The sequence below is a fragment of the Arachis hypogaea genome, chromosome 15, assembly GCF_003086295.3.
Source record: "Arachis hypogaea cultivar Tifrunner chromosome 15, arahy.Tifrunner.gnm2.J5K5, whole genome shotgun sequence".
Lineage (NCBI taxonomy): Eukaryota > Viridiplantae > Streptophyta > Magnoliopsida > Fabales > Fabaceae > Arachis > Arachis hypogaea.
Genome location: NC_092050.1, coordinates 154,202,767 through 154,227,260, shown reverse-complemented (window position 1 = coordinate 154,227,260; position 24,494 = coordinate 154,202,767). Strand labels below are relative to the sequence as shown.

Below are 24,494 nucleotides of genomic sequence, written 5' to 3'. Positions count from 1 at the left end.
ATGCTTAACTTGTAATGGAATTCAAATTTTATCAAGTAAGGTTAATGCAGTCCTTGGAAATATGAAAGAGAAAAAGTCAAGTGATTTGATGGCAATCAATAGTAGCTTACACGCTACTTCACAAGCTTGGAGAAATGCACCTAATTAATTTATCTTTCATAACTCTCATAGCTTTGCTTTTCTCTTTCTTCTTTCTTTCTATTTGCTTCTCTTCTTTCTTCGGTCCTTAACCAGAGAACCATGGAAGCTACACCAAGCTACTATCACCGAAAAGAAGGAGTTGCATGCATCAAGACCATCAAGCTAATGATGGCAAGAAAACATACTAAAATAAAAAAGAGCTGTGGCTAAGATACTTACCAAAAGTGGTCAGATTTGGTGAGGTTATCTTGAGCTTTGCATGCTCAAAAAGGAAGAAGAAGATCTCGGCCAGCAAGGGAGATTCTTGAAGCATGGCTTGTCTTTGATTCTGCTCAACCACCACAGGGAGTAGCTAGAGTGGCGAAGTGATGGTTGAAGGCAGAGATTAAAGCAGATGAAGTCATCATCATCATGAAGCATCAAGGGCCAGAATTTCATCTTGGAGAGCAAGCCAAGGATGGAGAGCCCGGATTGATGAAGAGTGATGATCAAGAAAGGACTAGAGGTAATTGCATGTTGGTTAATGCATGGTTATCTCTTCTCTCTCTTTGTGGCCGAACCGGTTTTGTTGAAGGAGGAAGAAGTTGGTTCGGTTTTGGCTTCAATAAGTGGAGGCTCCCCTCTTCTATAATAAGGGTGGACAGCCACTGTTTGAAGCAAGGAGAAAATTTGAGAGTGCAAGGCACAGAGTTCTCAGAGCTACCTGAGCTAACAGTTTTCTCTTCTCCTTCAATGTATTCTGTTTTGTATTTTTCTGTTTAATTTTGTCATGTCTTGAGTCTCATGGTAAAAGGCAAACAGTGAGGTTTGTAATGAAAAAGCCATAGAGCGGAAAAAGGCAGAGAGTGCAAAATTGAAAGAAAAAGCCATAGATGTCTTAGAGTTCCTTTGGTCATCTATGTTGTGTTTCATGATTCTGTGGGAATCCCCTTGTAAGTTGGGTTAGCACTTTACAAGTTGTAATCAGATTGATTATAGTGAAATTCCATCATGTTTGTGATGGAGACTGGATGTAGGCTGCACTGCACTTAGCAGCTGAACCAGGATATATCTGGGTGCAATTTTCTTCTCTCCTACTTCATTTCTGTTCTCTACTGCACAGGAGCAAAAACTAAAAATATCTCGTGTCAAGTGACGAGCAAAAACAAAAAGTCTCGTGGCAAGTGACGAGCAAAAACAAAAATTCTCGTGTCCAGAGACGAGCTAAAACAGAAAAGTCTCCTCTGAGTTCAGCAAGTGTAATTCTTTAAAAAGGGGGCTAAGATTCAACCCCCCTTCTCTTAGCCACTGAAACCATCAAATTCAAAACATGAGAAAATAGACAACTAAAAAAATTATAAATATTAAATTAAATAAGATAATTTTAAATTATTTTATGATCAAAATAAATATCTTAAATTTTGTGGTATCCGGTGCATAAAAAGATAATTATGGAAAAAAGTAAGGGGTTGAACTCTAAGGTTTTGTTTGGATATAGGAAAGAAAATGGAAGAAAAGAAAATAAGAGAAAAAAAATGAGAGGAGAGAAAGTAAAAAAAAAAAGTGGAGTTATTTATATGTTGTTTGGAGAAGAGAAAATGGATGAAAAGAAAATAAAAAAATTTTTTTATTTGAATGAAAATAAAAATAAAAAAATCATAATAGTATAAAATTACCATATCTTTATCTATATTATATATAAATTATAATTTATTAATATTTACCATATTTTTCTTTATTTTTATTTTATCTTTACGCTATTTTTTTTTATTTTTTCACTTTATTTTCTCTTTTCATCTAAACAACAAAAAATTCGCTTTTTTATCCATTTTTTTCCCTCTCACTTTCTTTCTCTTCAAACTCCGCCCATACAAACAATGTGTAAAATTTCTCAATAGTGTTAGTGCTTGCAACCTCAGCCTCCTCTCTTCTTCGGAAAGATATCATGTACTCTCTAAATCTAAGCTCTTATGGCTATTTGTGCAAAATTCGAACCCTCACCTTGGAACTATTAAAATTTGTCCAATAATATTATTTGTTATTTTAGAGTTTTAATATGTTATTAACTACTCTATCCGGTCTAAATTAAAATAATTCTTCAGTCTTTGTCATGCATATAGATTTTAGGAAATAATTAAACGTCTCAACTTTAGATAAATGTATTTAATTGAGTATACAAAATTTAATTTATTAATTAGTGTACTGTATTTTATACTTGCTCTAGATCTCTTACTTACTCTCCTTGTCTCCCTCTTGCATCATTTCAAACCGTTACTACTGGTGGGAGAAAATAAGTTAAAGTGATATTGTTTATTTATTTTTTTTCAAATGGACAACTATTCACCCTGCTATTCCTATTTTGGACCAAATTAAATTTTAAATATAAATTAAACAATTATTTTGCAACGGAAATTCTCAACTTTAACCCTACTTTAAGAATCTCTTTTAACTCGCAAAACAATTACTTGACATTTTACTAAGAAATATTGTATTATCCAAATAAAATATTTTCTTTTTATCTATATAATTATTGTATAATATTTAAATTTTTTAATGTGTGGTAAATTTTTAAAAGGCAATTATTTGTGGAGGGAAGAAGCTAAGTATATATAAATTAAACTAGTTTGGAAACAATAACGACCATGATGATGATGAACTCAAACTAACTAAAAGTTTCAAAAGGGTATAGTAAATAAGGAAACTTGGAAAATAACACTTTCATAGTTTAATTTATATGATTACAAGGAAACTCAACTTGAGAAACCATGCATTATTATAAGGACACAAAGCACAAGTAGTGCATTTTTATTGTGATTTACTACACATTTATATTTGTTTTTCCTTAAGATTTAGAAATACAGTATAACAGATTGGTGGAACTAACTTCATGCACGCTGAAACTGAACCTTGAGTGGCACATTGCTGAAAGCTAGACGCTTGCCCCACTCATCTTCATAAATCCCTAAGTCACTACACTGGTAGTAACAACCATTGCACACACTTGGACAATACACTAGCTTATAACCATCCTCGTACTTCTCAATCTTGAACCAATTCCCAATGGTGTTAACTCCAGGGTTTCCTAAAACACCATTAATGGTGACAAATTGTTGTCCAAGTGCATAGTTATAGTCCTTGAGTTTCCACACGGTGGATCCGCAATCTGTATAATACGAGAAATAGATGTTGAGATCTGTGTCAACACGAACAACGCCTTTCTTGACGTTAACCGGTTGGAATACCAAGGGCAAACCTTGATATCCGTCCACGGCTATAACGTCAAGAGGGCAATCATTCTCACTTGTGCTGGCAAGGGAGAGGCCACCCTCATTAGGGGAAGCAGGGATAATATAGTAATTATAACCGGCTCGAACGATCTTGCCAGATGTGTCAACTACTTGCTCGGGTGCGGGTCCAGCCGCACCAAGCAGTGGCTTGTTGCTCAAGGCAAGGAGAAAGAACAATGCGAGCAATGCTATCTTCATTGTTTTGTTATGGGGACTATGAAGTTTGATTTTGTGTGTGTGTTGTGAATTAGATAGGAGAAGAGAACGTGAATTTATAAGGGTTAAGATGGGTCTAGTTCTATGGACTAATAATGTGTGTGTGTATTGATAGTATAGTCATGGATTTCTACTCAAACAATTGGCCATTAATTAATTAATAATTATTAATTAAACACACTCAATTTTTATCAATAACACGTTATGTACATTTGTAAAGTTTCATTTCGATTGAACGTAACCTTTAATTGTTTTGCTCTATCTTTAGTCACATCGCGCGCCTAACTTGATATATTGTGTGTGATGTATGTGAAAAAGAAGAGAAGCGAGCCCATAGAACAGTTTGTTCTTTTCAGTTTTCAAATATTTCTAGCTAGATGCGATGTTAACGAACTTTTTTTTTATCATTTTTTCTTTTGGCTGCACATTGTTTTTTTTTTTTAAATTCTTATTTGTCTTTAAAATGAAGGAAATTAATTAGGTCGGAGAAAATCTATTATACTACCACAACTCCACAAGGATGACTTTCATGTCATTGGGGGGCCGCCGGGATGAGATGTCGGTCGGGTAGTTAGTCAAGAGCAACTGGAGGATGTAAGGTATTTAGATCAGGATGCGAGTTGGGCGAGAAAGGGTGTAATCACGATTATCGGTAGGTCGGTGGGCGGGGTTATCTGTAAAGATACTCCTATGCTAAAGTAAATGTTTGTACGATGAGGGAGCTAATTAGGGTAAAGGATAACGTAATTTGGGGCAGGACTAGGTCCTTTCCCTTTTATACCTTATATTCGGATAGACTCTTTTATATTTTTCCTTTAATTATGGCGTGTGGGTCACTTTGGCTCGTACAGATCAGAGACTCGTCCGGTCGATAGTCTGCCGAATGGACCTCCGATCTTTATTGGATTGGGCCAGAACATATTTCAAAATTTTTAGATGATTTTTTTTTAAAAATTACTATTTTAAACTCCTAATATTAGAAATATAAAAATATTAATTATTATATATTTGTATATAAATATATGTTATTTAATTTATTTTTAATATATATATTATATTTTAATGATTTTGATGTCATATCACAATTGATTTGAAACCTTATATTACTATTTGATAATAATTGCCAGAGAAGAGCAATGCCTATATAAGGCACATAAGTACCTAAGGCAGGGGGGAAGAAATGACGAGTATCAAACATCTTTCGCAGATACCTTTTCATTTTCAATCCGTGATCTTGAGATAAGAACATGAATGGGAGGATTATGGATTGAGCAGAGAAGAGAAAGTGTGCAGAGAAAAACAGGAAACTTGTAACTCAAGGAATTGTATTGTGTTCATAGCTAGCTTTACCTTCTAGCTGATGCACACTTATATAAGGAATCTTAACTAACTAATTAATCCTAACAGATTCGCAACTACACTAACTAATCAAGACTTCTTTCAAGAACATGAACTATATATCCTTCACTAATCTTCAGCTCTGCATGCTTAAAGGTGGTTAGTTCAGTTAGGCAGTTATTTAATATATATGGATGTAACTATAAATAGGTGAAGATCAGAAGTGATTTAATCATTAATCTTGTTTATTTTCTTCAACATCCTTAACCAAGAATCAGATTTCTAGCAGCATAATTGCTTCCTGAATTCTTATTGGTACAAAGTTACAAACTCTTTCAAACTCAAACAAGTAAAGAAAACAACTTGTTTATTTATTTATGACATTCCATGACCAGAAGGAACTCAACTTGAGAACCTTTAATCATAATAAAAGGTAAGCAAATGCATAATGCATGAATTGTTAATTACATCACACTCATTCAAAAACATACAACACCAAATAACATTTATGAAGCTAGGTTCTTCTATCTTCATGCAAGTTGGAACCGAACTTTGTACGGAACATCACTGAGAGCTAGACGCTTATTACCATATTCATCCTCAGATATCCCTATATCGCTGCACGGATAACTTCCATCATAGTACACATTCGGACAATAGTACAATTTATATGCATCCTCGTACTTCTCAATCTTGAACCAATCCGCCAGTGTCTCCTTTCCAGGGTTGCCCAATGCGCCACCAAGGGTCACAAACTTTTGTGCGGCCGAAGAATCATAGTCCTTAAGCATCCACACTGTCGAATCGGGACATCCTACGCCGCCGTCCGAGAAGAAAATGTTAAGATCAGTGTGAATACGAATAACGCCTTTCTTCTCATTAACGGGTAAGAGATATAATGGCAGGGGACCATTAGAAGAATCTCCGGCTATAACGTTAAATGGACAAGTTTGATTAACACTGGCAACTGTAATACCTCCGGCATAAGGGTACGAACCAGGGACAATATAATAATTGACACTGGTTCGGACTTTTTTGCCGGAGGTGTCAAGCACTGTCTCCGGGGCAGAAGCCGCTGCTCCGAGAAGTGGCTTTGTGCTCAAGGCAATGGCTAGGACGACGAACAATGCTAGAAATAATGTGATCTTCATTATTGTTCTTTGATTTGTTGTATAATATGAAGTTTTTTACTTGTGATGATAATAGCATAGAAGAGTGTAAGATATTTATAGGGTGTGAAGATGGGTGGAATCTGTGGACTATATATATATATCAATTAATGTGTCCAACGATAGACATGGATTTCAAGTCTTACATACACAGCTACCAAATAAATAAATAAGAAATAATATGATGTTAGTATTTGAATATCAATGAAATGTTTGTTTTCCACTTTTAGGCAATTCGCCGCCTAATTTGATTCAGTATCATGTTTTTTTAATGCAACTTGTAAGTGCGTAACTGTGTATGTGTGCTCTGTTTGTTTAGTAGAGGCAGCCCATTTTGTTTGCAACAATAAAAAATAAAAAAAAAATACGGCCCACAAGTAGGATGTCAATGGGGTAAGGAGGGAGTGGGAATATTTTTCCATTCCCCCTCTCCGTCCTTAAATTTCCTTTCCGTTTTCGCTCCAGCTTTTGTGAATATTACCCATTTGTCCTCGCAAATCTCATTTTTTAAGGGCCTCCATTTTCTATCTTCTTATATTGATTATGTTTATATGAAAGTTCTAATGAAAAATTAAATAAAAAAATATAAAATATTATTATAATATACAAGAACACAGTCACGTAGCGGTAGAAAAAAAAAAGAATACCGCGATCAGAGATAATAAGGCGGTAAAAGAGTGACGACACGATGAGCACTAAGTAAGAGTGACAATGTGTATGATTGTGATGCTATGGAAGATTGTGATTTACGAATTCTAATCTTCTGGGGTGATTGGAGGTTGGAACGATATCGTGTTAGTGTTATAAAGATCAAAAAAGACATTTTTAAAATTAGGATTAGGTTTTTTAATATATATATAGTATGTGAAATGACTATAAAATTTATATTAAAAATAAATTATTAAGAATATTTAAATAAATTTAATAATTTAGATATTAGCAAAGATGGGACAGAAATTTTTACTCGGATCCCACATCTACTTCGATAAAATTTTAGACTCTATTTTTATCTTTGTGAAAAAATTTTTATTTGAGTTCTCATTTGAGACAATTTTCACAAAAATTTTTGCTTTTCGAAAAATTTTGCCAACCCTACCCACAAGGGCAGAAGCACGTTAGATATCATCTAATTTTGTATGGCTGTCAAATTTTAAAATTAATCAAATTATTAGTTCATTTTATTTGAGAAACTTAAATGCTTAATATTCTATAAATAAATTTGTAGGAATATATAAGTATAAACTATATAAAACTTATTTTTTCGTTCTGTTCCAAATTATTACGTTGACTAAATGTCCACATATTATTAAGAAATGTAAAATAGATTTTAGTGATCTTCTAAAAATTAAACATACAGAACCATAAAAAGTAAAATTTTATATATATATAATTTCCACTAACACATGATAATTAATTTACAATGCTACTAGCGTTATCAACACTAATCAATAATTGCTCAACCAATCATTAATGGAACCCAATAAAATAATTACATTAGACAAACATTCAAATTTAATTTCTCTCATAGTATTTTCGATTAATTACCAGTCTAAGGATAATGCTAGGTAGACAAAAAAAAATAGCCAGAATTTACCTTATTTAGCATTAATTAATTGTCGTAACAATTAATGAATACTAAATAAAACAAATAATTATGTCTGTTTTTGACTGATTTTTTTTTTGTTACCAAACATTTTCGTTAGTTTTGTAGCCCAACAAAAATTTTTAACCAACACTTTTAAATATTATTATTTAATTACTGATCAATTAAAACAATAATCGTGTTAGTCCTATATCACTGTATTATATAATGAAGATAATTTATATCAAATTTATCAGTAATATATAATTGAAGAACACTTTGTTCTGTGCAAATTTTGGACAAATATATTAGGTTGATTTATAAATATATAAAAAACATAGTGTTAAGCTCCAACTTTAGATTAAGATTAAAATTAGGTTTAAAGTTATAGTCAATCCAAAAACACTCATTTTAATTTCAAAAATAATGTAATTTGGATTATATTTATATAGAAGTATGCGTGTATTTTGTACGAATCTATTCTTATTTTTTTCAAATTCGTCCGCCAAATACTATAAATAAAGGACTTAATACATACTTAAGATACCTAATATAATCTCCTATAATTCTCATACCTTTTAAATTATCACTACTAAGCATTAGAATTTCTTAAAAGTACGTCTCCACTCCTGTGAAAATGCCAGCCTGGAGCAAGGAGGTCATAATAAATTAACCTTTGCATGATCTATAACACATCCAATCATTGGTTTTTAAAATTACACAAAATTACAACTTGAGCATGACTTGAGAAGAGTCAAACAGGTAAAGAAAATTACAACTTGTTTATTTGTTCATTTATTTAAGGAGATTACTTTAATAAAAACACTAAAAGTATTCTTTTTTTTTTAAATGTTTATATGTGTCATGTTATTATTAGACATTTTTATTAAATTGATTAATAATTTATTTTTTAATAAATTAGAACAAAATTGGTTTATTATAACAATAATAATAAATTCAATTATTTACATTATAATTATTAGACCTGATTTGATCCGATCGAATTACATAATCTAAACCAAATATCTTTAAACTTTTTGATAAAAAGACAAATATATCCTTAATTTTTTATTTTGTTGACATTTAAATTCCTAAAAATTTAAAAATATAATTAAATCTCTAAAAAAATAAATTTATTGTTATTGTTATAAAAAAATCGATTTTATTTTAATTTGTTAAGAAATTTAAAATAACCGTTTATTAATACGTCTAATAATAATACAAAATATAAGCGTCTTTACAAAAAAACATTTTAAGCGTCTTTATGAAACATCCCTTTATTTAATCCATTCCGAATTGCATGCATGCATCGTTACATCGACATTCACACTTATTCAAAAACATGCATCACCTAATAATAACATTTATTATAAATACTTGAAGATAGCTTCTTCAAGCAGGTTGGAATGTGAATGAGTGTTGTGAATTGGATAGGATAAGAGAACGTGAGTTTATAGGGTTAAGATGGGTCTAGTTCTATGGACTAATAATTAATAATGTGTGTGTGTAATGATAGTATAGACATGGATTTCTACTCAAACAATTGGGCATTAATTAATTAATAATTATTAATTAAACACACTCAATTTTTATCAATAACACGTTATGTACATTTGTAAAGTTTCATTTTGATTGAACGTAACCTAATTGTTTTGCCCATCTTATTCTTTAATCACTCACATCGCGCGCCTAATAACTTGATATATTGTGTGTGATGAAGTGAAAAAGAAGAGAAGCCCATAGAACAGTTTGTTCTTTTCAGTTTTCAAATATTTCTAGCTAGATGCGACGTTAACGAACTTTTCTTTATATATATATATATATATAAATTATTTTGGCTGCAAATTATTTTTTTTCTTCTTAATTTTGTCTTTAAAATAAAGGAAATTTAGGTCGGGGAAAATCTATTATACTACCACCAGGATGACTTTCATTTCATGTCATTGGGGGGCCAATGTGGCGGTTGTATGTAGACCATGTCTGTATTCCAAAACATCTAGATGATTTTCCTTGAAAACTACTGCTTTGATTTTTTTTTTTGTTATTAAATATTTTTTATATTAAAAATATAAAAATATTATATATATTTTAAAAATTAATTATTATATATTCATATATATATATATATATTATTTAACTTATTTTTAATATATATATTTTATGAATTTAGTTAATATGTGTCTTTAAAGTATATGATAAATTTATTATTAATAAAAAATTTAAAATATTTTTATTTAATGATGTAAAATAAATGTATTAAAAGCTTTAATTTTCTATATTTTTAATAAAAAAAATTTAATTTATAAATTTAATATATATTTCTAGAATACAAAATAAATAAATTCATATTTTATATTTTAATATGTATTTTTATAAATAATTAATTTTATATATATATGTAATATAATTATAAAAATAATATAAAATTTTTAGGAATAATCAATGCGTCGAACTATTTGGAATTTACTCCTTTCGTTTTAAATTATTTGTTATTTTAGCTATCGATACACATTAAAAAAAAATTAAAATTAATATTTTGATTTCATATCACAATTGATTTCAAACTGCGCATGACTATATATACGATAATAGTTAGGGGGTGGCATTGTGGCAATGAGCATAGTAGAATAAGGTTTAAACTCAATTTTAGTCCAACTTACGAGTTTAATTTGTTACTAAAATTTAATTTTATTCTATTTAGGAATAGGATTGAATTTGAAGCCGACTTTAATTTAATCTACAGTCAATCGATAGATATTCAATCTTACTTGCAAATTTTTATAAATATATAATATTATTATATAACTAATGAGCATAAAAAATAAAAATTTAATACAAATAATATAATTATCCCAAAAATAATACAATTGTTTTATAAATAATATAATTATTAAATGTTTAATTTTACATAAAAATTTTTATTTAAATTAATAATATAAAAACAAATAAAATATTATGATATAATGTTGTATTTATATATTATTACAATAGAATTGATTTTTATATAAACAAAAATGTTAAATTATCAATTTGATAATCTTAGTTCAATGATAAAAACTTTTTTTACGAGTTAGTTTAATAAGGTAGAGACTCAACTCGCATCCTGTTCGACCCACACTCAAATTCGTTCCGGACTCAACCCTACCGCAATAAATTAAGTTGGCAACTATATTCGATCGAATTAAATAAAATAAGATGCATTATAAATAAGATGCATGCTGCCCACCCCTAATAATAAGAAATAGGGCACATAAATTCCTAAGACGAGGAAGAAGAAATGCGAGCATCAAATATTTTTCTATTTTTTAATAGTATATTATTATATATACGAATGACTTAAGTATTGAGTAAAGTATTGTTCTTGTCCCCAACGTTTGGGGTAAGTCCCAAAGTTGTCCCTAACGTTTCAATCGTTCTATTTAAGTCCCTAACGTTTCAAAATTGACTCAATATTGTCCTGCCGTCAGGGATCCGTTAACAGAATTGACGGCGGGACAAAATTGATACGATTTTAAAACGTTAGGGACTTAAATAGGACGAAAACGTTAGGGACAAAAATGATACATAAAAATAAATTTTAATTTAATTTTATCTTTCAATAATATTAATTTTTTACTGTACATAGTATTCAATTATTTTTTAATTACATCTAAATAAATTACACTTAATCACATTACTTCCATTTTAAATAAATTTATTTTTTATAATTTAAAGAATTTTGATACATTAGAGACAAAAGGTATAATTTATATTTTATTGTATATATATATATATATATATATATTATTTTTTTTCTTTTCTGCAAGTTTATATACTAGTCATTCTACAAATATTTCATGATAACTAAAAATCTTTAAGAGTAAAATTATAAAAAAATTAATTTATTTAAAATGAAAGTAATATGGTTAAGTGTAATTTACTTAGATGTGATTAAAAAATAATTGAATACTATGTATAGTAAAAAATTGATATTATTAAATGATAAAATTAAAATTTATTTCTATGTATCATTTTTGTCCCCAACGTTTTCGTTCTATTTAAGTCCCTAACGTTTCAAAATCGTCTCAATTTTGTCCTGCCGTCAATTCTGTTAACGGATCCCTAACGGCAGGACAACATTGAGTCAGTTTTGAAACGTTAGGGACTTAAATAGGACGATTGAAACGTTAGGGATAACTTTGGGACTTACCCCAAACGTTGGGGACAAAAACGATACTTTACTCCTTAAGTATTATAATATCTTTTATAGATACACACTTTTTTATTTTCAGTCCGATCATAATAACGTAATTGAAATGATCTTGAGATAAGAACATGAATTGGGAGGATTATGAATTGAACAAAAGCGAGAAAGTGTGCAGAGAATTGTATTGTGTTCATAGCTAGCTTTGCCTTCCAGCAGATGCAAACTTATATACACACTACAATTACTGTTAGACACAAGGAATCTTGACTAACTAATCCTAACAGATTCACAACTGCACTAACTAATCAAGACTTCTTTCAAGAACATGAACTATATATCCTTCACTATTCTTCAGCTCTGCATGCTTAAAGGTGGTTAGTTCAGTTAGGAAGTTATTTAATATATATATATGGATGTAACTATAAATAGGTGAAGAAGTGATTTAATCATTATTAATAAGCTTGTTTATTTTCTTCAACATCCTTAACCAAGAATCAGATTTCTCGTAGGGTACAAAGTTACAAACTCTTTCAGACTCAAACAGTAAAGAAAACAACTTGTTCATTTATTTATCACATTCCATGACAAGAAGGAACTCATCAACTTGAATTGTTAATTACATGACAGTTATTCAAAAACATACAACACCAAATAACAGTTAATTGGTATATATGAAGCTAGGTTCTTCTATATCTTCATGCATGTTGGAACCAAACTTTGTATGGAACATCACTGAGAGTTAGACGCTTATTACCATATTCATCCTCAGATATCCCTATATCGCTGCATGGATAACTTCCATCATAATACACATTGGGACAATAGTAAAATTTATATGCATCCTCGTACTTCTCAATCTTGAACCAATCCGCCAGTGTCTCCTTTCCAGGATTTCCCATTGCGCCACCAAGGGTCACGAACTTTTGTGTGGCCGAAGAATCATAATCCTTAAGCATCCACACCGATGAATCGGAACATACTTCATCGGTTCCCGGGTCCAAGAAGTAAATATTGAGATCAGTGTGAACACGAATAACGCCTTTCTTCTCATTAACGGGTGAAAGATATAATGGCAGGGGACCATTGGAAGAATCTCCGCCTACAACGTAAAATGGACATGTTTGATTAACACTGCCAATTGAAACACCTCCGACATAAGGGTACGAAGCAGGAATAACATTATAAGCGACATTAGTTCGGACCTTTTTGCCGGAGGTGTCGAGCACTGGCTCCGGGGCATACGCAGCTGCCCCGGGAAGTGGCTTTGTGCTCAAGGCAATGGCAAGGACAACCAATAATGATAGAAATAATGTGATCTTCATTATTGTTCTTTGATTTGTTGTATAATATGAAGTTTTTTACTTGTGATGATAATAGCATAGAAGAGTGTAAGATATTTATAGGGTGTGAAGACGGGTGGAATCTGTGGACTATGTATATCAATTAATGTTCCAACGATAGACATGGATTTCAAGTCATACATGCACAGCTACCAAATACTATGAACCACATGCACTCCACTCTGGTGAGTTGTTGTATTTGTGTGTCGGACACATTTTAAAAGTGTGCTTTTGTGTTTAATTATCTTAATAAAAAAAAAAATTTTGGTCACATTTGTATACATATAAATATTGCGTGTTCAACTTTATTTTTAATATTTATTATTGAAATAAATTTATAAATAATATTTTTTTATTTATTAAAATAAAAATATTTTAAATATTTTATATAATTAAAATATGATATTAAAAATAATTAAAAAATTAATTTATATTTTAATATTAATAAAATATCAAAATATCATTGTTATTTTTTTAAAAACTACATTATATTTTATATATATGTGTATGTTCTCGTATTTTATAAAATTTTAAAATTCGTATGTCGACATTTTCTGTGTCGTGTCGTATCCAATTTTCGTGTTAGTATCATGTATCATAGACCAAATAAATAAGGAGGCCACTCAGATAAACACACCTAAAACGTCTTTTTTTAAAGATGTTTTCATATTGTGTTTTAATTGGTTTCTGTATAATTTATTCGCTGTTCCTCATCACATATTATTAAATTTCTCAAAAGATTTTCTTTCCAAAAATACTAAAAAATATTTAATTTGGACTAAAACAAAAAAGTAATAGATTAATTATTAGATTTTTTTAAAAGATTATTTACATAAAAAATATATCACATTCATAAATATATATATATATATATATATATATATATATATATATATATATATATATATATATATAAAACAAGCTCAAGCGTTTAAAAATTTTTATAAATAAAAAAAATAATTAATTTATATTCGTACAATATATAAAATAATTACTATATTATTATATTATAGATTAAGATTCACTAATTTAATTTTTTTTATTTTTAATATAAGTATTAGAAATAAATAAAATTTTTATAATTAAATGTAGTGTAACAAAATATATATAATATTAATTAGTTCTTAAAAATTTTAAAAAAATAGTTTCTCATTTTAGTAAAATAACTATTTATTAAAATAGACAAATTAATTATTTTCTTCTCATATACGGTTTTTTTAAGACATAAAAGCAATTAATTAGGACATTGGTTAAGATAATTAAAGTCACTATTTCATTAAATTTTTAATTTAAAGAAAAATCCTAGTTAATTTTGGTATAGAAATTTCGAATTTAAAAACATTGATAAAAATTATGTTGAATTTTGATTTATTTGATTTTCATTTAAATTAATCACTACATAAGTTAAAGTTCTGTTTTGAAGTTATATTCGAGCTTTAATCTGATTTTTAAAGTTTCAATTTACTTAGTTTGATTTTTTAACTTAGGTATCCGTGACTCATATTAGGGTTTTAAGTGTTTAGTTGAAAATAAAAAATAAGGTAAAAAAATTTCAATTGTCACATCAAATAGTCGCTAGAATGTATAATGTAGTAGTCGTTAGTCCATTTCAGCATGTCGTTAACGATTTTGTGAGACAGTGACAAAAATAAGATTAGGAACCAATGTGAGTTATAACTATTAAGTTGGGAGATATAATTGTTAGAACTGATTAGGAACCAATTGGGAGACATAATTTGTTGTTGCTTGATTAGGAACCAATTGTGAGTCATAACTATTAAATTGAGTAAATCGAAATTTTTGAAATTAGATTGAAATATAATTGTTAGAACTGAACCAGTGATCGAACTGATCAAGCTACTGGTTCACTGGTTTATTGGTTCAACTGATAAATCATTGGTTGAACCGATAAAACTGGTCTCACGTAAATATAAAATATAAAATAGTTAAAAACTTAAAATTAAAATTTGAAATACATATCTTCACTAACATTTTATGAAGAATCAAGTCTCAACTTCTAATAATAACTAATATAAAAAAAAACCATAAAATTTTAATACTACAATAATGTCTTATTTTGCCACAATAAAAAAATAATTAATTCACAAAGTCTATCATCTAACTATAATATCAGTAGATTTTAACACTAACATCAAAACAAATAACCTTAATCACAATACTAGCAATAAAATAGATCAAGTAAATTAATAAATTTTTAGTGAAATTTATATTTATATTAATAATGGTATATAATTAAAATATAATTAATTTTAAAAATAGAAAAAATAAAAATTAAATTAAATTAGATATTTATGTATACTATATAATTAGTATTTGTCAAATATAGTACTTAGAAGTGCAATGGCTAAGTGGCAAGTAGAGGTTACTTTTGCTCCAAGGTTCTTGGTTCGAGACCTTGTGGAGATATTTTAAAAAAATTTTCAAGCAGACACCAACCGATCCAGTTCGATTTTTACAACTATGGATATAATAATGGTAATTAATGGTAATTAAGTTGACAATTCAGTTATTTTAATGGTAATTAAAATCTAATAATAGTTTATAATAAAAGAAACATTCTTTTGCAACAATGAACCTATAGTAATAGTTAGGGGTGTTAATAGATTAGATCATATCCATATAAATCCACAGTATTTATCCGTATCTGATCTGTAATTTGAGAATATGATCTGATCTGTAAGATGATCGGATTGGATCGAATCGGATCCACACTCTAATCAGATAGAAATAAATATGTTTAAAAAAGTAAACAAAAAAAATTATTGACTTTTTTTATAAAAATAAAATTTTTTTATATTTTTTATTTTATGGATATATTTGATATCTGATCCAAACATAAAAAGTGCGAATATCGAATTTGATCTAATGAGTTTAGTGTGGATTGGATCGAAATTTCAGCCATATCCCATCTGTAAACACCCCTAGCAATAATAACTAAAAAATTATAATGATTATATTTTTAACTAAGAGGAAGTGCAAAAAAAAGTACTAAATACAAGAACATTTAATCAAATATTAAAAAAAAATTTACTTTAAAACATACAGTTGGACTTTTTTTGCTCATATATATATATATGATAATTGTTTTGTATATCACACAAATATAAACGTTTTTTTTTCTATGATCTTAAGAAAGGTTTTGTAAGTCTCTAACTTTGTTGTCGATTTTTGTATTGTTAGCTCTCATACTATCAATTTGATTCATATATAATTCGGATGATAAATTATTTGGTGACGTGCTTTCTTTTTTACTGTGATATACTTGTTTATTATTATTATTATTATTATTATTATTATTATTATTATTATTATTATTATTATTATGTACATTAAAAAATAACAGGCCAAATTATTGCCATAACATAATAGAAGTATGGAAGTTTATCATTCTTCTCTAATAGAGGAAACAAAATTCTTTTCAATAATTTATTTAACGTTTAGTAGAATAAAAATAAATTTTATTAGAATAAATTTTAGTATGAGTTTAATATTTTTATTCATCATAAAATATTTATAGAATTACTCGTAGATAAATTTTGGAAAAAAGAAAAAAAAACCATGATTTTTAATTTTATTTTTAAATAAACTTTATTTTTAATTTTAAAATAAATTTTATTTTTATTTTTTAATAATATTAATTTTTTACCGTATATAATTATTCAATTATTTTTTAATCATATATAAATAAATTACTCTTAATAAGACTTTTTTGTGTTATTCAATTATCTTTTTTTAAAAAATAATTAACTATTAAAATAATTAAATTTTTCGCAACAAAAATAATAAAAAATTATGAATGAAAAAAATTAACCATCTTGATACTTTTTTGTATTTTTATTCATATTTTAATTATAAACATAAATATAATTTAATTATATTATTTATGAAATGTGACTATAGAAGTAGATAAAATTTAGTTATATTACTTATATATAGTTTCATTGTATTGTATTGCTTATAAAGTTAGATTATAATTATGACAATAGAATTGTTCTTGTATTTTTATATGTGTGACTAATTGGTGGTGTTAAAACATTACTCTTAATTATAAATAAGGTTTATAATTTAAAAAATCAAAGACTCAATTAAAAAGATACGAAAAAAATGATGTTAAAATATTCTAACTCTTTAAAATAAAAATATTTGAAATTTAATTAAAAATTATTTAAAATTTAAACTCAATAAAAATTTATATTCAATGTGTTTTGTATTAAATATATTTAATAACCTATTATATCATATTATATCATATTGGTTGAAATTAGTTTTTATAATGTTAATTTTTTAATAACACTTTATTAGAAAAAATCATCTTTTCAGAATTTTTTAAAAACTAATTAATATTATATATATTTTATTACAATATATCTTGTTATAAAAAAATTATTTATTTCTAATGCTTATATTAAAAATAAAAACAAAATTTAAATTAGTAAATTTTAATCTATAATATAATAATAATATAGTAATTATTTTATATATTATACGAATAAAATTAATTATTTTTTTATTTATAAAATTTTTTAAGAGCTTTTATATATATATATTGATGAATGTGATATATTTTTTTATGTAAATAATCTTTTAAAAAAAATCTAATAGTTAATCTATTACCTTTTTTGTTTTAGTCCAAATTAAATGTTTTTTTATTGTTTTTGGAAAGAAAATCTTTTGAAGAATTTAATAATATGTGATGAGGAACACCGAATAAATTATACCAAAACCAATTAAAACACAACATAAAGACATCTTTAAAAAAAGACGTTTTAGGCATGTTTATCTGAGTGGCCTCCAATAAATAAATAAGAAAATAATATGATGTTAGTATTTGAATTATTGAATATAATTGAAAATTTGAAATGATTGTTTTCCATTTTTAGGCAATACGCCGCCTAATTTGATTGAGTATCATATTTTTTTAATGCAACTTGTAAGTGTGTTCTGTTTTTTTTTTTTTTTTGTCAATTGAATTAGATAGTCTTCAATTTTAGGTATTATACTCATATTTTACACATTCACCATAACACATTCACACACATTACATAAATACATATTATGGATTCTTAAACAACATCCAGCCTTAACTCGGATTTGAATCCGGATATAGCTTGCAAGAGTCACGTAAATATGCCATTTGTCCTAGGCCTCGGCTGCTAAATGTGCTCTGTTTGTTTAGTAGAGGCAGCCCATAGTTTTTGCAAGTTGCAACAATAAAAAAGGAAAAAAATATACGGCCCACAAGGGCAAAAGCATGCTGAAAATCCCCTAATTTTGTCCGTCAAATTTTACAAATTAACCAAATCAGTTCATTTTATTTGAGAAACTTAAATGCTTAATATTCTGTGAACAAATTTGTAGGAATATATAAGTGTATAAACTAGTTAAAACTTATTTTTTCGTTCTGTTCCAAATTATTACATTGACTAGATGTACACATATTATTAAGAAATTTAAAAGAGATTTTAGTGATCTTCTAAAAGTAAACTTACAAAACCATAAAAAGTAAAATTGTATACTAATAATTAATGGAACCCGATAATAAAATAATTACATAAACAAACATCAAATTTATTTTCTCTCATCCAACCATTTACAATAAATCTTAAGCCAGTAATTATAATTTATATTAATTTTAATTTTAATTTATATTAATCAGTATTTTTATTTAATAGTCTAAAATATTTAGTTCAGCAGCTCAATAAAATTTTTTAGCCAATATTTTTAAATATTATTATTTAATTACTGACCAATTAAAACAATAATTGTGTTGCTCCTGTATCACTCTGTATTATATAATGAAGATAATCTATATCAAATTTTTCTAAAATTGGATATCAGTAATATATAATTGAAGAACACTATGTTTGTGCACATTTTGGACAAATATATTAAGTTGATTTATAATTATATAAAGAATATAATGTTAAGCCCCAATTTTAGATTAGGTCTAAACTGTGGCAGAACCCCAGAGTTGGAATATTCGGAGGCCAAATTTTTATAATTATTCTTAATTTTTTTTTAAATTTACAATATTTTTAATTTATAGATTTTTTTGTGTGATTTAATTATTCTATTAGTTTTTATAATTTCACAAAATTTTTAGTTAGATTTTTATAATGTAAAAGTTTATAATTGAATTTTTATATTAAATAAAAAATTATAAATTAGGTCTCCTCAAACTATTTATTTTTAAAAAATTTATTTTTGTGTGTAATATAAAATGCATTATGAAATATTCTAAAAGTAAATATTTTAATGTTTTGTGTTTTATGCTAAAAATAACTAATAAAAATCTAATTATAAATTTTAATTAAAAATTTAATAAAATTAAAAGAATTAATAAAATTATTAAATTTTATTATAATTAACTTATTAGTATCTATAGAATTATTATTTAAACAAATAAAAATAAATAAATGTATGTTAAAATTATGTTTAATAAACATAAAAAACCAAAACTATATATATATATATATATATATATATATATATATATATATATATATATATATAATGTTGAGATTTTGGGGAACTAGATCCACGCTGCCCCCATGGCTCTGCCACACTGGGTCTAAAATTGTAACGAGTCTAAAAACACCTATTATAATTTCCAAGAAAATATAATTTGAATCATATATATTCATATAAAATTATGTGTATATTTTGTATGGATCTATACCTTGATTTTTTTTTTTTTAAATTCGTCTCCAAACACTGTGAATAGAAGACTTAATATATACTCAAGATACATAATTAACTATAATTCTCGTGTCTTTTTTTAAACCATCACTGACGTTGAATTCTTTTAAAAATACATCTCCACTTCCATGAAAATGCCAAAACCTGAAGCAAAGAGGTAATAATAAATTAACCTTCGGATGATCTATAACACATCCAATCATTGGTTTTTAAAATTATACAAAATTACAACTTGAGCATGACTTGAGAAGAGTCAAACAGGTAATAAAGAAAATTACAACTTGTTTATTTGTTTATTTATTTAATCCATTCCGAATTGCATGCATAATTATTCATGCATCGTTACATCGCACATACATTCACACATATTCAAAAACATGCGTCACTTAATAGGTGACAACTCAGGTGAAGTTGACTTCACGTGAAGTTGATACCTGAGAGCTTCAGTCAAATCATCTAACAGCTCTTAGATATCAACTTAACGTGAAGTCAACTTTACCTGAGTTTCGACCCACCTAATAATAACATTTATTATAGATACATGAAGCTAAGATAGCTTCTTCAAGCAGGTTGGAATCGAACTTTGTATGGAACATTAGTGAGAGCAAGACGTTTATTTCCAAATGCATCCTCAGATATCCCTATATCACTGCATCCATAACTTTCATAGTACACATTCGGACAATAGAACAATTTATATGCATCCTCGTGCTTCTCAATCTTGAACCAATCCATAAGTGTCTCTTTTCCAGGGTTTCCCAATTCACCTCCAAGGGTCACCAAGGTTTCTGCATCCGAAGAAGGATCATAGTCCTTAAGCATCCACACCGGTGATTCCGGACATTCATCACCCATTTCTGTGAAGTGAATGTTGAGATCAGTGTTGACACGAATAACGTCTTTTTTCTCGTTAACCGGTAAAAAATGCAAGGGTAAGGGACCATTGGAATAGTCCCCAGCTACAACATTTAATGGACAAGTTTGGTTGATTTTCGAAACCGTGACGGCGATACCCGCGTAAGGGTTAGAAGCAGGGACAATATAGTAATTGACACCGGATCGGACCTTTTTGCCGTTGGTGTCAACCACTTGCTCCGGGGCAGGAGAAGCTGCTCCGAGAAGTGAGTTTGTGCTGAAGGCAATGACAAGGACCAACGCTAGCAATGTCATCTTCTTTTTTTTTTCTTCTTTTTTTTTTTGTATAATATAAAGTTTGTGTTTCTTGTAACTTGTGAATTGTGATAAGAGCTTAGAAGAGAGTAATGTATTTATAGGGTGAAGATGTGTATAATCTGTGGACTACTGATTAATGTCTAAGGATATTCATGGATTTAAGGTCATATAGGGGTACATGAGCAAATAATTTCTCTATTTTTTTTATTTGACATTTTTTATAATATTTTCCTTCTTATTTTTTATGTACAATAAATTAATTAGGGATTTTTAGTAATATTATTTTAGATTTTTTAATTTCAAATATATATCTCAATGATTGTATAACACGCAAGTGCATAAGAGGAATTGCATGTATAGAATTTTTTATAGTGAAAAATTTCAAACCATTTTTTCTTCTTATTTCAGCATCTATGATTCAATTGTTTTTGTTTTGCGCGTTTTATTCAATGTCATGTTTATTGCGACTTGAGACTTAGGTGTGTCATGTGTGTGCTCCGTTTGTTTGGTGCGTCAAGAGATGAAAATTAAAGAAGCAGCGCCCATAGAAGTAATAAGAGAAAGAACAATTTGTTATTTTTCCTTTATTTATTTATTTTAAATACTTTCTAATGTGATGTTAACGAACATTTTGCCCAATTTTTTGTTGGCTGTACAATGTTCTCCTTACTTTTTGTCTTTTTCGTAAATTAGGGTAATTTGAGTCTCAAGTCTCAACTCATGCTAATTAATTATGCAAATTATGTTAGGTCCACATTAAAATTACTCATAAAAATTTGTCATTAATATAAAATACAAGTTGAAATATAAAATATATATTAAAATAAATTAAATAATAAATATATTTATACATAAATACATAATGATTGATCTTAATATATACAAAATATTTTTATTAATTAAGGTTAGAAATTTAATAAAACTGAGTGTTCAATGCTCCCTTCAAGTGAGTTAATAACTACTCTAGAACAAAAGTATTGCAAAAATTATATACTTCAAGAAGCAACAAGAAAATAATTAATTTGAATTGATTGAGTGATTAACTTATTGGTTCACTTATTAAGTTAGTGTGCGAAGTTCGAATCTTACTTTATGTAAGGAACAATTTAGTAATTAATGACAAATTCTTAAATGTAATTTAAATCTCTGACAGATTAATTTTAAATTTATTTTGTCTAAAAATTATAAGATAATATAATTGTAAGAATAAATAAATATTTAATTCAGTTTTATCTGTTTACATGAAAGACAATACGGTCCTGAACAAAAAATAAAAGAGACACTACGTCTTCTATATTATTATTTTGAGATAGCATAACTCCTCCATTAAAATTATCAAATATTAACAAAAATTAATTCGGTAAAAAATTATTTGTAACCTATAAAATATTAATCATAAAATTTTAATATTATATTATATTATAATACTATTTATGCTAAAAATTTTAAATAAATCAAAAGAGATATATATTGAAATGGTGAATTCTCTATAAATTTTTTAAAAATAATATATAATTTATTCTCTATGATATTTCAACTTCTAATTAAATGTTATCTTAATAATAACTAACTATACTTATAAGTTGAATTATCTCAGTTTAATTAGACTTAATATCTTAACAATAATATGATATTTTACAATTAAATTATTATTTAAAATAAATAATTATTAATTTCTTATAATATTAATAACTATTTTTTTTCAAATCATTCTTCTTAAAAAAATACTTTTGAATTCTTGTTACTTGAAACACATTATCACTCTTTAATATAATTGCTCACTATCTATCGTAATCATAATAATAGTTGAATGTTTTGGATATTTTTATCTTTTTTTTATGATATTTTTACCAAATTTTAAATCCTGTGAACTTTTTAAATTTTAACTGAATCTAACTATTTATGCTAAAATTTTAATCTTATCAGATAAAATCAATATAAAGAATGATATATCATTGTTAAAGGAGATAATAAAAAATTAGATAAAAATAAAATTTTATGAGTTTACTTCTATCAAAGTGTATTCAAGTTAATTACTTGATTAGGTGAACAATTTTGGGTACGATTTTAAGAGGTGTGACGACAATAAAAAAAATGGAGAGAAGTAAAAGTTATTAGAGAGAGAATTAGGATAACTTATTTGAAAAAATAAATTTTTCAATTTTTTCTTTTGTGTTTAGAAAAAATAATTTGAAAATCGTAAGATTTAGTTATTAATATTTTAAAATTTTATATAATTATTCATTTTAAATAATAATTTAATTACAAAATATCCTATTATAGTTAAGATATTAATTATAATTAAATTGAAGTAATTCAAGTTACAAATATAATTATTAGATTAAGATAATATTTAATTAAAAATTAACACATTATAAAAAATAAATTATATATTATTTTAAAGAGGATTAGATAGAATTTACATAAATAATTATATTATTCTATTCGTAAAAGCACATCTTTCAAATTATGATATCAATGGATACAAAACTAGAAATTCTAGTCACAAAAAAAAAAAACTAGAAATTCTAAAACACGCCTAATAAAAACATGAGAACCTTTCCCATCACAAGGAACTCAATATGATGAGGAAGAACCTTAATTTGATCGTAAGAATGGCATTATTGTGCATTAATTACACTTATTCGTAAAGATTAATAAGCTAGTTAATATAAACTTGAAGTTTCAGATAATTTGGAACCGAACTTTGTATGGCACAGAACTCAAAGCAAGACGCTTCCCATACTTGTCTTCGTATATATATCCCTATATCCATACATGATACATGGATGGTTACAACTAGGCCACACATCCGGATCAATGGTGTCTCTACCGGGATTGCCTAAGAATCCACCAGTGGACACAAACCACTGTTGAGTCGAATAATCATAGTCCTTCAACCTCCACAAAGCAAAGATCTCCGGGAATAACCTAAATAGTCTTGAAAGTCAATGTTGAGATCCACAGTGTTCAACTAAAGGACAACTCTATGGTATCTATAAATTTTGTGATTAAATTATCTAAGTGTTGAATGATGGAATTCAGATCACTTTTTTATAAAATTAAAATATGTGTATTTTGTAGATAGGATAGAACACATTTCAATTTGTTATATCGAAAAAAATATTTCGATAAAAATATTATTGAATTCTTTGACAAACTATGTTCGACAAATTAGACTTCGATCATTGTCAAGTGCCAAAATATTAGAATGAATGAACCTCTAAATATATGTTAGAATTAACTTTGGATTAGAGTCAATGAGGTACTCCATTAGGTACTCTCTGTTAATCGATTGGCGCAAGCGTGAAAATCGAAGAGACAGCGGAGATCAGCTGATCGAAGAAAAGGTTACTGGTATCG

At 27.2% G+C, this 24,494-nt stretch overlaps 4 protein-coding genes across 4 annotated transcripts; all 4 read right to left on the bottom strand.

The window, feature by feature from the left end:
- Positions 1 to 2,813: 2,813 nt before the first annotated feature.
- Positions 2,814 to 3,635, bottom strand: LOC112747259 (miraculin). Its single transcript, XM_025795219.2, has one exon. It carries the CDS (start codon positions 3,603 to 3,605, stop codon positions 3,006 to 3,008), a length of 600 nt encoding a protein of 199 aa, XP_025651004.1. The 5' UTR covers positions 3,606 to 3,635; the 3' UTR covers positions 2,814 to 3,005.
- Positions 3,636 to 5,311: 1,676 nt separating this feature from the next.
- LOC112751525 (miraculin) lies at positions 5,312 to 6,179 on the bottom strand. Its single transcript, XM_025800685.3, has one exon. It carries the CDS (start codon positions 6,110 to 6,112, stop codon positions 5,492 to 5,494), a length of 621 nt encoding a protein of 206 aa, XP_025656470.1. The 5' UTR covers positions 6,113 to 6,179; the 3' UTR covers positions 5,312 to 5,491.
- A 6,263-nt stretch (positions 6,180 to 12,442) lies between these two features.
- Positions 12,443 to 13,276, bottom strand: LOC112747258 (miraculin-like). The gene has a single exon (XM_025795218.2). It carries the CDS (start codon positions 13,218 to 13,220, stop codon positions 12,594 to 12,596), a length of 627 nt encoding a protein of 208 aa, XP_025651003.1. The 5' UTR covers positions 13,221 to 13,276; the 3' UTR covers positions 12,443 to 12,593.
- A 6,944-nt stretch (positions 13,277 to 20,220) lies between these two features.
- On the bottom strand, positions 20,221 to 21,211 carry LOC112751524 (miraculin). Its single transcript, XM_025800683.2, has one exon. It carries the CDS (start codon positions 21,126 to 21,128, stop codon positions 20,520 to 20,522), a length of 609 nt encoding a protein of 202 aa, XP_025656468.1. The 5' UTR covers positions 21,129 to 21,211; the 3' UTR covers positions 20,221 to 20,519.
- Between the last annotated feature and the right edge of the window lie 3,283 nt (positions 21,212 to 24,494).

Bases quoted from the DNA above. Each gene is read 5' to 3' on its own strand.
- LOC112747259 (XM_025795219.2), bottom strand. From the start codon at position 3,605: ATGAAGATAGCATTGCTCGCATTGTTCTTTCTCCTTGCCTTGAGCAAC.
- LOC112751525 (XM_025800685.3), bottom strand. From the start codon at position 6,112: ATGAAGATCACATTATTTCTAGCATTGTTCGTCGTCCTAGCCATTGCC.
- LOC112747258 (XM_025795218.2), bottom strand. From the start codon at position 13,220: ATGAAGATCACATTATTTCTATCATTATTGGTTGTCCTTGCCATTGCC.
- LOC112751524 (XM_025800683.2), bottom strand. From the start codon at position 21,128: ATGACATTGCTAGCGTTGGTCCTTGTCATTGCCTTCAGCACAAACTCA.